Source organism: Panthera uncia (assembly GCF_023721935.1).
Source record: "Panthera uncia isolate 11264 chromosome C1 unlocalized genomic scaffold, Puncia_PCG_1.0 HiC_scaffold_4, whole genome shotgun sequence".
Classification (NCBI taxonomy): domain Eukaryota; kingdom Metazoa; phylum Chordata; class Mammalia; order Carnivora; family Felidae; genus Panthera; species Panthera uncia.
The window spans coordinates 80,001,095-80,015,332 of NW_026057585.1; the positions used below are offsets into that span (position 1 = coordinate 80,001,095).

Below are 14,238 nucleotides of genomic sequence, written 5' to 3' on the forward strand. Positions count from 1 at the left end.
ACGAAGCAGGAAAGCACTGGGAAAGGCCAAGAAACTGACTTATAGCCAGAGAAGACCATATTCCCCACACTTGGGAAGGGGTCGCAGCTACAGAGCAAGAGGAACTTAGCTACTTGAAAAGATTCAGGCAGTAGCTAACATAGTATCAGAGCTTCTGAAAACAGCTAGGGGATAGCATGGGCTAGGCCAAGCTGCTGCAAGAAATAGACCCGAAATACAATGGCTTCTCCAAAGTGGACGTTTATTTGTCTTTCTCTAGTCCACGTTGGTGAGTGGTTCCACTCCGTGTCGTCATTCAGAACCCAGCCTCCTTCCTTATTTTTGCTTTGTCAACCCCTTTGAAGCATTATGGAAGCTGGGTCCCTGGCACATGTGTGTTCCACCTCGAGGGAAGAGGAAATGGAGCATGGCAGAGCAAAAGCCCCAGTGCCTTAAGCACTGTTTCTATTTACGTTCTATTAGAAAGGACTTAGTCACAAAGCCACGCTCATAGCAACTAGGAAGTGCGGTCTCCAGCAGACCAGCTATGTGGCCAGCTACTATATTGCTATAGAAGAAGGGGATAGATTACATGTGGGATAACTGAAGCCCATCCACCTGTCATCAAGGCTTTTTTTCATTTCGCTTCAAATGCTTCAATAATCTATACCTCGCCCTCCTTACAAAAAAATATTGGGGGTGCATATCAGTATATTATTTGGGATTCTTTTGTTTGCCAAGTGACAGCACACAATTATTAAACTTGCTTAAGCAATAAGGTGGGCCACCTCATATATCCAAAGGTCTAGGCTCTACTTCAGAGCACCAGCCCTTCTTCCCTTGGACTCCCCCCACCTCAGTCATGCGTTGGCTGCATCCTCAGAGTGGGAGCAAGTAAACTGTGGCAACTCCGAGCATCACCACCAAACACATCCACAATCAGCAAAGGGGGCAGAGTGCTTTTGAAAGGGAAGAGACCCTCAGCAGAAGTCACCTCCCCACCATAGGCTTGCCCTCTGGTTTTTCAGGCCAGATCTACATGTCCGAGCCCAAAGTATCACTGGCAAGAGGAATGCAACCACCACAATGGAGTTGGACCAAAAGGGACTTAACTGCCAGACTGGGCTGGGGTCATCCTTCCCTTGGTCACTTGGGGAAGAGACCCACCTGAGCAAAATCAGACTCCGACTGCAAGAAAAAGTCTTCGCATTAAGGTACCAACTTGCTTCTGGCAATGATGGAGACACCGGACCGGGTAGGTGGTTGTGTGAGGGAGGGAACGTAATGTAAACAGCAGAGAAGTAAATTCAAACTGTTTCTTAAATTGTACCTCAACGAAGTTTAATTCCAGTGAAGACTTTTCTGGAGAAGGCAGAAAGTGGGGAGCCATGCTCCATTACTAAATTCCATAGTGTCTATACTCTCAATACCCTATAGTCTTCTCTCCTTCCCCAATGTCATGGCCCCAGTTCAGGTCTCCTGCAGGCACTATGACAACAGTGACCTAACTGGGGCCAGTCTCTCTTCCTGCAGTCGACAATCTTGCTGCTGTCATTCAGCTACACACCTTTACCGTGTACCAAGCACTGCGCATGTGCAGACAGATCAGAAAGAGTCCCTGCCTTCTTCACCTTGCTGCGGGCATCTCCTTGACTCCTTGACACCTACATCAGACCAAGTCATGCCCCTACTTGAAAGCTCAATGCCCTCAGGAAACCCTTTACCGTGACCCTCAACACCCTCCACTCATTGCCTTCCCCTCCCCAACCCCAACACTGCAGAACTACTTGGACTTGCCTCAAAGTGGCTCTCTTTTCACGCCTCTGTGCTTTTGCATAGGCTGTCTCCTCTGTCTAGAAATCCCTTATCCCCTCTCCATCTGGCATACAAGATAAGGTCTCCTATTACTCTCTCCTCTCCAGCTCCACCCTCTCTCCCACCCGCGGCGCGCGCGCGCACACACACACACACACACACACACACACAAATATAGCACTCCGGAAATGTTTGCTGAATGGAGGTAACTCATTGGGTCAGACAGTAGCCAGCTCCTCCAAGCACTCCTTAAGAAAGTGAAGAGGAAATGTTGAACTTGCTCTAAGCAAGCAGGGCATTTCTCTCGAGTGTATCTTTACGTTTTATGCAAAAGTTGTGTTCTATAGAGATTACACGACATATCCTTGTTTGTTTTAATAAAACGTAATTATTTTTCCCAAATCTTCAAGTCGATGATCCAGAAAGATGCTCCTTGTTTACTCGTTATCCTCTTAAATTAGCTGTCCTTACCCGCCGCAGGGACCCTAATGAGACATGCCTCTTGTTCCGTGAGCGGATCCTGAAGGAACAGCTGGGTTTCGGTCCCCGGGGGAGTAGGGGAACAGTGGGGGCGGGGAGGGGGTCCGCAGGCTGGAGGCCTGGCCCCGCCTCTCCTCTCCCCCGCCCGCCGCAGGGGCGGAGTCGCCCGGGCTCGGCCCGCGGGGGCGGGGAGGGAGTCACTGCCGCCGGCAGCTCGCGCACGGCTGGTTCCGGGTTGAGAGGCTGCGCTCGGACCGGAGCAGTGGCCGCTGAGCCGGCAGGGTAAGGGGCAACGCCGGGCAGGGTCTTGGGGCCGGGATCGGGCAGCTGAGCGTGCTCGCACCCCTCCTCTCCTCTGCCACGCACAGCCGCGGCGCAGCTGGCTTCCCCCTTCCCCAGAATTCCCCATCCCAGCTTCTCCCCCTCCCCCCACTGCACCCATCCCGGGATTTCAGCCCCCCTAAGGCCTCCGCCCCCTCCTGGATCCTCTTCTCCCAGCGCCCACCCTTTCAGACTGTCCTTTCCTCTAGAACCTCCTTGCCAGAGCCCCTTCCCTCATACACCTACGACCCCCACCCTCCAGCACCCATCGCTCCGAGTCACCCACTACCTCGAGACCACCTTTCTGGACTCGCATGCCGGCTAGTGTCTACCCTGCACCTCTTCTTCGCGTGCCCCCCTCCCTCCCGGACAGGCCCCCTTCCTTCTCTTGTGGCTGTTACTCCTGCCTCTCGCCACCTGCTCCCCGCACCCATCTCTCGGTGCTGCCCCCGACAGCGCCGCGCTCTCTCAGCAGCCCCCCTGCATCTGAGGGCCCCTCTCCGCCGCCCCCAGCGCCATGGCGTGCAGCCTCAAGGACGAGCTGCTCTGCTCCATCTGTCTGAGCATCTACCAGGACCCGGTGAGCCTGGGCTGCGAGCACTACTTCTGCCGCCGCTGCATCACCGAGCACTGGGTGAGGCAGGAGGCGCAGGGCGCCCGCGACTGCCCCGAGTGCCGGCGCACGTTCGCCGAGCCCGCGCTCGCGCCCAGCCTCAAGCTGGCCAACATCGTGGAGCGCTACAGCGCCTTCCCGCTGGACGCCATCCTCAACGCGCGCCGCGCCGCGCGACCCTGCCAGGCGCACGACAAGGTCAAGCTCTTCTGCCTCACGGACCGCGCGCTGCTCTGCTTCTTCTGCGACGAGCCCGCGCTGCACGAGCAGCACCAGGTCACCGGCATCGATGATGCCTTCGAGGAGTTGCAGGTGAGCAGCCCGGCTGGCCGGGGGCGGGGGCGGGGCCAGGGCCGGGCCGGGGGCGGGGTTAGGGCTGGGCCGCGGGCTGGGCCAAGTCGGAATTGTCACGGGGCGGGGCCGCCGGCAGGGTCAGGGCCCTATCAGAATTAGGACGGGACGGGAACGGGGCGGGGCCGCGGTGAGAGGGCGGCCTGTTGGAGGCGGGGCCTAGGGCCCTCTGCACCCGGAGGGGTCTGAGACAGACTCTAAGTGGGGGTGGGTCCGTGGTTGGGGAGAGGTCACCCACAGGGTGTTACGGCTGGGACAAATGAGATCAGAGCTGGCCCAGGTACGGGCTCAGGGCAAGGTTGGGGACGGGGAAGGATCAGAGCTGGGCAAGAGCAGGGCCACTGTCAGGGCCCATGCGGCCTGGACCTGGAAGCAGGGACCACAAATGAATGCTTCGGGACAAACAGATGAGAATGGGCTAGACAGGGGGCGGGACTGCCATCCGGGAATGGGTCAGGACTATTTGGAGTAGCTGAGGGACCGACTTGGGGCACAATGGGGCAAGACTCAATCAGGTGTGCACCAAGACCTTAGGGGACAGTACCAGGACTAAATTGTGCTGGGCAAGTCAGAGTTAAATCTGAGAGAGAGTCTAAGTTATGGTCATCCCCAAACTTCTGAGAGGATGAGTTTGGGTACCAAGAGGATGAGTTTGGCTAGGCCAAGGTGTCTGAGGGGTTAAAGATGGGATCAAGTCCAGATACTGTAAGAACTATTTTGGGTTTAAACCAGGGGCCAGGTTGACAGTGGGAACAGGACTTAAGACTCAAGATTTGGAGAATAAGACCCTAAGGTGAGGTGATTCAAGAAAAGGGAGGGGGATGGACCTCTAGGAGTCTCCAAGAGCTTTTGATGACCTCCTTGGCCTCATCAAGACCTTTGAAGACTAAATGAAACAGTATATGCAGGGGTAACCTGAGTTCAGTCAGCCTAAGACTATAACTGATCTCCCTCAAACCTTCCCATCGAAACAGACCAACTCCTATTCAACTCTCAAAGCCCTGCTCAAATGTCCTTTCTGTGTAAGCCTTCCCAAGCTCCCCCAGCCAAAAGAGGGGGAAAAAATTGCATTAGAGCTACATTTCCATAAATATCTTCTGTTAATAAGTATGATGTTTTAAAAAGTAGTGTTCCAAAATCAGGTATATTGGGAAAATATAGTATATTATCTCTACCTCCCTTGGAGGATTCTTCATGTACATTTTGCATATTAAAGGTTTTGGAGAAATCTTGTAGCAAACATACCCATTTTACTGTGTTTAATAAAATGGCACCCAAGCTTATTTCAGCCTGGAAGCCTAGAATCTTCTCAACCTAAACTGTTTCAATCCTGCAGTCCCGTTTTTTTGGCCTTGACCAGTCTAGCACACAGTTCCCAAAGAGCAGGGGAAGTCTCTTATTCATCATATCTATGGCCCCAAAGCCTGGCACATCAGTACGTATCAGTAAAGTTTGAATAATAAATGACTAATTCTGGCCTGAGCTGGCCCAGACTGTGGAGCCTTTAGAAGCAGAAGATTTTTCACTCAAACATTTTTTGAATATGCAGTGGGCTAACTTGGCGGAGACTGAGCTCCCTGACCCTTGAGATGCTTAAGCAGGAATTAAGTAACTACTTTCCCCTATGTTGTAGGAAGCCCCCTCCCCCTATGCTTATACATAAGTCTCTGTAAGTCAACCTGCACTTAGTAGATACCCATGGATGACCCTTGGCCTAGGAGAAATGGTCCCATGTTTACCACCCTCCCCGCCCTGTTCCTTTCATCCCCAAACCATTACTGACTCCCTCCCAGTCTGGCTCTGTGAGGATGGAGAGCAAGAGTTGGGGGCTCTGGGAGCTTGCACAGGCTGGCATGGGCCCTCCACCTCCAGAGTCTTTTGTGCCAGGCCCTTGTAGCCCCACCTCTCCATCTGTGAGGTCCCATAAACGGAGGAGAGAACCTTTGACATAGCTTGGTGCAGGTTGTGGGGTTTGAAGGGAGTCTGTTTGAAACTATCTGTCCAACCTCATCCTTATAATAGATATGGAGACTGAGGTCCGGAGAGGTTAATGTAACTTCCCCAAAGCCACACTATCAGACAATGAGAGCCAGACTAGAAAGCTCAGCCTGCCCCAGGCCAGATCCCTCCTCCATCACTCAGCCTCTCCTCTCTCTGTCTGACTTTCTTGCTGGAGAGCCCTCTGCCTTCTGAGCCTGGGTTCCTCTGTTTGCAAACCAAGAAGTCAGAACTATTGTGTTTTGGTTTTTTGCAGTCCATTCCACGTCCTGGGGAATGCAGGAGAAATTAAATATATCTTTTCTCCAAATGTTAGTGAAACACTTTTACTCCTGGGTGAAAAGAACAGGAGGGCCACTCACCTACCTTCTAGTATGTACTGTCCTGCGGTCAGATAGTCTTGGGTTCCAAACCTTCCTTCAGCACTGCCAGTGTGTGACTCGACAAGTCCCTTCATGTAAGCCTTGATGCTCTGGCCGGTACAATGGGGTCACAGTGATTCTTTCCTACCAGGATTTTAGGAGGCTGACCTGAGGTGGGCCTGCTGTTTGCAATGCTTGGCACAGGGCAGGGGCTGGGTCAGCATGCATTCCCATCCCTTCTCCTTCTACCTGAGAGAACTCATGTACCCAGCTGGGCAAATGTCCAGACCTGCCTTCCTTGCGAGAGAAGGAGGCCTTGCTTTGGTGCTTCCTTTGGGCTTGGCAAGAAGGTGGCAGAGAAACATCCCTGCCCACTGGAGAGGTAAGCTCCTGGGGGAGGTTCGGGCCACTCCCCACCCCACCTGCCTCTCTCTCCTTGTGGGGAAGTGGGGCTCATTAGTTATTTGTGCACTGGGAATGAAGCTGAGCCTACCCAGCACACCCTCTCCTCTCCCAGCTGCTGGTGGTTCTGTCCCACGGTTCCTAGAACCAGGGCTTGGGCCCCTCTCCTGGAAACTAACTGACTCAGAGCTGCCAGGGCCTTGGAGATCTTTTGGTGCAGCCCTCACTTGACAGATGGAGAAACGGCTGGCCGAGGAGGAGGGAGGGGACTTTGCCCAAGGCCAGAGGCCAGAGGAGGCTGTGCCTGGGCTCAGCTGGACTCTCCTCACATCCCACCTAGCGGTTGGCCTGGAGCTTTTACATTTATTATAAATCCTGGAGGTAGCAGAGCAGAAAGGTTAAGAACTGTGGCTTTGTACTTGGGCAGCTTCAATCCTGGTGCCACCATTTTCTGGCAGTGGAAACTCAGAAAAGTTATTTACCATCCCTCATTGACAGCAGTGAGGATGGATTAAATAAGATGACATTTGCAAGAACTTAGTACTGCATTCAGCACATAGTAAGCACTCAATAAATGACAGCTCTAGCATGTTAGGTCATACTCTGCACTATTGACATTTGGGGCCAGATAAGTCTTTGTGTGCAAGGCAATCTTGTGCACTGCAGGATGTGTAGGAGTATCCCGGCCTCTAACCACTGGATGCCAGTAGCACTCCCTCCCCCCATCCTCCCACCCCCTACCATGCTGTGACAACCAAAAATGTCTCCAGACTTTATCAAATGTCCCCTGGGGTCAAAATCATCCCTGGTTGAGAACCCTGACCTAGAGAAGCCCTAATCGGCTTTTGAGGCTCAGCCCAGAGATCACGTCCTCTGTGAAGCTTTCCCTGACCTGCCAAGCAGAATTGCTTTGAACTTGATTCCAATACTGGGATCAGATCCTGGCATCATCATTGATGAGCTATGTGTCCTTGGTCAGGTCACTTCACTTCTCTAAGCCTCCACCTGCTCATCTATAACATGGGGATAATATGGCCTTCCTGGGAAGGGTGTTCTAAGGGTGAGGGATCAAAAGTGCCTGATACTGTGCCTGGCACAGAGTAGTACACAACCATTTTTAGATATCTTTATTGTATCTGATTGTAAAATTAACACAATAAAGAGAGTTATATAATGTAAAAGTTAAAGTCCCCCCATAGTCTCACCCTATGGAAAAGCATGATTAGGTTTGCTTTGTAATTCTTCAGAATTTTTATTGTGTGAATAGCATGTGAGTGTGTGTATACATGTGTACATGCGTTCCCCCCTTTTTTTCTTTTCACTGCTAAGCACTGGACCGCAGAGCAAAAGGGAAGGAGGGATCCCCATCTCAGAAGGGTTTGGGGCTTCTCAGCCAATACTCATTGGGCCCTAGCCCACTGCCTGGGACTGTGCTAAGCGCTTTTGTTATATTACCTCATTTAATCTTCAAAACACCCCGTCAAGTGGGTGCTGTAATTTGCTGCTTTTACAGATAAAGAAACAGGTTCAGAGGAATTCAGGGCCTCGTTCAGTCACCCAGCTGGGAAATGGCAGAGGCAAGATTAGAAGCCAGTCTGACTGGGCCACTCATGGCCTCCAAGCTGCCTCTGAGGGCCAGGTAGTTGTCCCCCCCGCCCCTCCCCGACACTGCCTGTCTTTGTATTTCAAGTAGTCAACACAGGGTCAGGCTAAGGACACTGTGCCAGCTGATGCACCGAGGGCAGGTGGCTGGATGTCATCTTGGTCAGACGTGCATCCAGCTCTCTGGCCTGAGACCTCAGCTCCCATGCCTCCAGAGAAGGGATCGCATTCAGTCCCAGCCACCCCCTCCAGGCCTCATGTGACCACTGGAGCCTTTCCCAAGGCCTCTGTCATGCCAAAGGAGACGGTGCTGGATCAGCCTTGGATGGGAGCCCTGATAAGCTGGGCGTGGTGACCCAGAGATGCAGCCACAGGGGGACAAAGAGCAGGGTCAGGGGACAGGGTTCAAATCCTGACTCCAGCTTCTTCTAGCTGAACGGAAGGTACTGCCTCCTCTCATCCTTTCCCAATGTGGGAGAGTAAGACCCAGACCGTCCACTTGACGTGCAAAGAGGGAGAGAGAGTTGCTGTCTACCCAAGCAGGTAACTGATGCGAAGTCACTTTATTTTGTGCCGCGGACAGGGTGTTTGTGTCCTGGGGAAGCAGCCTCTGCCACTACTTTTCCCAGGAGAGGACAGGATTTATGTACAGACAGCAGCCTCCACGGGGGCGAGGCTGGCAGTGAGTCAAACCCAAGGCTTGCTGTTGGCATCTCTGCTTCCCTCCTCACAGGTGTCTGTGGGCCTCCAGGAATGCCGTGTTCATCCAGGACACCTTGGCTAGGCACAGGCCACAGTGTAGAAACTTGAATTGGCGGGGGGGGGGGGGGGAGGGGGGAAGGGCAGGACATTTATTTTACAGAAAGCAAAGGATCTGGTAGGGAGTGACAACAATGGAAATAAGAACAACTCTAAAAAAACACTAGCCAAAGTTCGTCAGGCACTTGTTGTGTGCTAGGTGCTATTATGGACAGCAAATCCTTTTTCCTTTCCCTACTCCTTGTGTGGGACTGGGGCCAAGCACCGTTTCACAGATGAAGACATGGAAGCTGAGAGGGGCAGTGACTTGCCCAAGATGGAGTGGGTGTGGGAGGACGCGAGACGGACGTAAGTGGGAGCCACCAGCCGGGACTCAGGCTCCGGTCTGTCTGGCTCAGAGCTCACCCTCCTCACCAACATCCTAACTGCCTCAGGGAGCACCCGAGTGGGGAAGGGCCTCAGAAACCACCCAGCTCCATCTCCTCCCTGCCTTACAGAAGGGGACACTGACTGCTCCCCAGACTCAGTCCAGTATTTACATGGCATCATTTACCCTCTGGACTTTGAGCTCCACTTGGACACTTGGGATGGGTGTGGAGGGTTTGGAGAGGGGTTCCATCTTGAATTCAGGGATTCATTCAATAATTCCTCCCGTCATTCCTCCTGCTGGGGGCAACTGAGGGCCAGGCCCCATGCCGGGCCCAGGAGAGAGCTGTCCCCTCTGTGGTTCTGGGAGACAGGCCTATAAGCTTCGAGGTCACGTCCCAGCCTCCTCTGGCTGTCACGGAGAGTTGTCCAGGCCTCTGTGAAGCTGACAGTTGAGCGGAGTCCTGAGATCAGAGAAGACATTACAGACAGAAGGAATAAACACACCCACGGCCACCATCGCCTGGGTGCAGAGTGCCAGGGGCAGGTTCAGTGCTTTGGCTGGCACGGTCACTTAATCAGAGCAACCCTGTGAGGTGGGTCTTAGTGCCCTGTTAACAAGTGAGGAAACCAAGGCTCAGAAACTGGGTCTACTGCCACATAACCAATAAGTGTGGCTACAACTGGAACTCGGACTCAGGGTCTCAGGCCAGGGACAGGCACGGAGGCGAGCAGGTGGTTAGCTGTGGTTGGAGGGAAGGGTGTATGGGGCGAGGCCAGAATGGGAAAGTGAGGTTTGCCCGGCTCAGAAAGGAGTGGGCCACCATCCCCCACTCCAAGGAGCTTGGATTTGTTCTCGAGATGCTAGGGAGCCAGGAACAGGTTTGAGCTGGCCTCTGGGGCCTGGTCAGGTCTGCATTATGGGCAGTGTGCAGTTGGAGGACTAGGAGAGCCTGGGGGCAGGAGGAGCAGGCCAGGAGGTCTTGAGAGAGACTGCGGTCGGTTGGGTTGGTTGGTTGGACCGGGAGGACTGGGGCTCAAAGAGAGAGGACATACAAGAGTTCAGAGCTGTCAGGAAAACAAGAGCATCAAGGGTTCTAGGCATAGGGGAGGGATGGGGGAGAGGAAAAAGGAGAGGCAAGTTCAGTTTGCCATGTTAAGATTTCTGGCGTCCTTGGGTCACAGCAGGAGAGGCAGCAATACCGGAGCTCAGAGGAGGGGAGGGGCCTGGGCACCTGCTTGTGCTGACACCACCCTGGCCCAGTGGCTCCGATCCCCATTTTACATATTAGGCTCTGAGAAGTGGGCCCTGAGAGCGGAAGAGGTGATCTGCCTAAGGTCACACAGCCGGGATTCAAACTTCAGGTTTTTCTGATGCCAGAGCTCATGCTGTCTCCACTGGGCAGCTCGGCTGGGTGACAGGGGTGAGAAAGGTCCCTGAAGCCGACAGGAGACGGCTGCCGGCAGCAGCTTTGTTTTCTAGGCTGGGGTGACCCCACGGGAGGGGAGGTCTGGCCTTGGGAGCATATGAGCCCTGGCTCTCTGTCCTCCCCACAGTTGCTGCCCCAGTCCTGGCCTCTCCAAACCTATGGGAGCCCAGAGCCTCTCAGCTGACATTTGCATAATTGTCCACCAGCCCTGACTCTGCTCCCTGTCCAGTGGAAGGGGTACAGAGATGTGGCTCTGCCCTCTGACGTTTGTCCCTCCTGACTCCCCCCTGCTCTGATGGGGCCTTCAGAGTCCACCTCTGCCAAGCTGACCTTCAAGGGCTCCTCCACCTCCTACTCGGGCCCCAGCGAGCCCCGCTGGCCTTTCCAGCTCGTGACTCCACCCACCTGTCCATACCTAGCTCCCATCATCCCCAACTGCCCCCCCCCCCGACTTCCTGCACACCACCAGGTGTGCCCCTACCCAACTAGTCTCTCCACCTGGGATGCTCAGGCCCCACCCAGGAGATCTGAAGGAACCCTGCCCCTCCGTCCATCTTCCCTGGGCTTTCCATCAGAAATAAACCCTCTCCTGGCCGCTCTGCCAGTTCTGACTCCCTATTTCACATGTAATTGGGATGATTATGATGAGAGTGACAACAATGAAGAGTGACTGAGTACATCCTGTGCGTCCTGTCAGGTTATGAATTAAGTGACCTAATCCTCCCGACCACGGAGCCGGCACTGGTATTAAGCTGAACTTTACAGATTTGGAAATGGGGCCATGTGACCTTAGGCAGGCTGTCTGACCTCTGTGAGCCTCTATTTCCCCCTCCGTGAGACAGAGATGATAAAGGCACGAACCTCATGAGGTTTGTTGTGAGAATTAGGTGACCTGTGCCCCATGAGCCCAAACCTCGCCTCTGCCCTTCTCCAGAGCTATAGTCCTACCACTCAAGAGTTTATCAACAGCTTCCTGTTTTCTGTCTCACTTCTGCTGGCAGTCAGTTTTCTGGTTGGTTCTCCTCTGTCAAGCTGTGTGGCCGTGGGTCAGTCAGTCCTTTTCCTCGGACCTCAGTTTCCTGTTAAAGAAATCCGGAGGGTTTGGCCAGATGGTTCCTGGTGCTCTGCATCTGTGCTGAGACAGTAGCCACTGGTGACGTGTGGCTATTGAGCACTTGAAAATGGGCAACCCAATACCTCCGTGCAACTGAGGAACTGAGTTTCAGGTTTATGTAATTTCAAATAATTTTCATTTTAATAGCTACACGTGGCAAGTGGCTGCTGTATTGGACAGTGCAGGACAAGACTGAGAGATAAGGCTGGAGAAGAAGTTGGAGCCAGTGGTGAAGGCCTTGAGTGCCATGCTCGGGCTTTGTGCCCGTCTTCCCAGACAACATGGAAATCCTGCAGTGGGGTAGGAGGGAGAAGCATGGACAGATCTGTCCCGTATAGCAGTCACTCCAGGGGCACTTGGAGAATGCAGGGGCGGAGAAGAACCTAGGGTCACAGTCCAGAAAAGCAGGGGTGAAAACCAAACCAGACGCAGTGGGTGTAGAGAGGAGAGAACAGATTGCAAGCCAAACCTGATGACTGATCGCGTCGGTTGGTGGACAGTGGCAAGGATGACTCCTTGATTTCTCGCTTGGATGGCAGTGGGGGTGGGGGTGGCCTTCACTGAGATGGGCCCATGGGAAGAGCAGCAAGTTCGGTCTATTTCAGCATTCTCTGCCATGGTAACGTGTGTGTCCCTGTCTTCCCCCAACTCATGTGCACCCTCCTGAGGCATCATGGGTTGGGACTTGTCCCTCATCCCTCTGCCTGTTGCTGACACAGCACCATGTGGGCCCAAGGAGGCCTCCGAACGGGTTTGGAATGGGCAAAGGAGCGTTCTGTTGTCCTGGGGTCCAGGAGGAAGGGGCAGGCCTGTTCCCCTTGTTCCTCAGCCCTGGAAGCAGGGAGTGATTTGTCCAAGTTCCTGGGGTGCCCTCAGCAATGTGAGCAACTCTGCCTCCAGAGCAGTTTTCTGAGACTCTGAGAAGCCGCTTGGGGAGCTGAGTCTCATGTGGACCCGAGTCTTAAGTGAACCCATGAGGACACCAAGGCAGGGGATCGGCATACCCGGCTCATCCCTCCGATTATCTGCGTGTTAGCCACATCCCAAGTCGGCCAGACCCGGGGCTGTCAGGAAGGGCCCAAGGAGTGATCATTCTTCGCACTTAGGTGAATGAGATTTGTCTGCTCCAATGACTCAGATGCGCATGGACCTGTTAGGAATGACTCTTGGCCATTCGTAACAGACACCTGACTAAGCAGCTGCAATTAGATGGTACGCTGCTTCTCTCTTGTGCTTCTCTCTCCCATAAAATGTGCCTGGAGGAAAGGCCCCCGGGGCAGCGGTGTGCTGGAGCCAGCTTGCTCTAGTGCCTGTGAGTTGACTGTGCCTGGTGACCTCACATTGATCCCTTGAAATCGGCTTTGGTGGGAGTATTTACACCACAGAAATTGGCCAACACTGTAAATCAGGGCTTTTTTTTGGGGGGGGGGGGCAGCTTCCTAGCTCATCCCTGAGCAGTGCACCCCACAGTCATCAGGGACCCAGGCTCCTTCCTCCTCCTACCCCTCTGGTTTCAGCTTGCGACTTCCGTCTTTACCCGAGTGCCAGCCATTATGTTCTGTGTGAGCTTTCTGCCATCACAGCCCAGGCCGCTCCTGGCTTCCTGTCCAACTCCTGTTTCCGAGGCTGGCTCTTCCTCACCCTGTGGCTGTGTGTCATCTCAGGTGGCAGCTCAGAGGAGAAAAGCCTTCCCTGACCACCCTACCCCAACTCCCCCCTGCCCCCCACCGCCCCGCCGTCCCACACTGCTTTATTTTCTCTAGAGCACAGACTATAATCCTTAATTACCTGGTGGTTTTGTTATTTCCCTTACTAATTATCTCTCTCCCCCACTACACTGGAGGAGCCCTGTGGGCATGGACTGTCTGTCTTGTTCTCTGCTGTATCCCCCGTGCCTCAACAGTGCCTGGATATAGTAGTTGATCAAATATTTGTCACGTGAATAAGGGATAGGAAGCAAAGGTAATTTTGTTTTCTGCATTCTTCCTTTAGGGAGGCATCATGATCATCTTCCCATGTTGCTACCTAGTCTGTAAAGTTAGTCAGACTAGATGTTTTCTGAGGGCAATGAGCTGAGTGAGTGGGAAGGAGGCGAGGGTGAACAGGTAAGTCAGCTCCCTGGCATCGCTCGCAGTGCCAGGTGACTGGGAAAACTGGGCCCTGCTCAGAGGCTTTCATCCACAAAGCAAACTTCCTTGAGCCCCATCTTAGTGTCGGGCTGTTGATGCACGCAGGGGGTAATAGAGCGGGGAATAGTAAGGGCCCCCCCGTTGGACTTGGGCTAATATGGGGATGGATGCACTAGGGACAGACAGGAGGACTAGTTACGATACAATGGGCTAAATGCCCAATAAATGCAGACAGCTGGACCTGTACTGGGGATGCGCACCTCAAACCACATTCATTCATTTGACAAATATGTATTGAGGCCCTACTGTGTGCTGAAAACTCTTCTAAATACCGGGGATACAACAAGCTGGACAAGACTCCTGCCCTCATGACAGTCACATTCTGTGGAGGAGACGAGCAGTAACACACTGTCGAATAAGTGAGCAAAAGCATCTTGGGCAGCAGAAAGTGCTAGGAAGACCACATAACAGGATGTGGGTGTAGGGGATGATGCTGTACGTGAGGTGGCCAGGCAAG

At 53.6% G+C, this 14,238-nt stretch overlaps 1 protein-coding gene across 2 annotated transcripts in view; it reads left to right on the forward strand.

The window, feature by feature from the left end:
* The first annotated feature begins 2,081 nt into the window (after positions 1–2,081).
* The window catches only part of TRIM62 (tripartite motif containing 62), a 31,532-nt gene continuing 19,375 nt past the window's right edge, over positions 2,082–14,238 (forward strand). The window contains exon 1 of one of the 2 annotated variants that reach the window (XM_049617544.1): positions 2,082–3,520. In XM_049617544.1, coding sequence (XP_049473501.1) covers positions 3,113–3,520 — 408 coding nt within the window. In that variant the 5' untranslated portion in view covers positions 2,082–3,112. Of the gene's footprint in view, positions 3,521–7,823; positions 8,270–14,238 lie in introns of those variants that run through there. The other variant, XM_049617545.1, reaches the window with a different exon arrangement.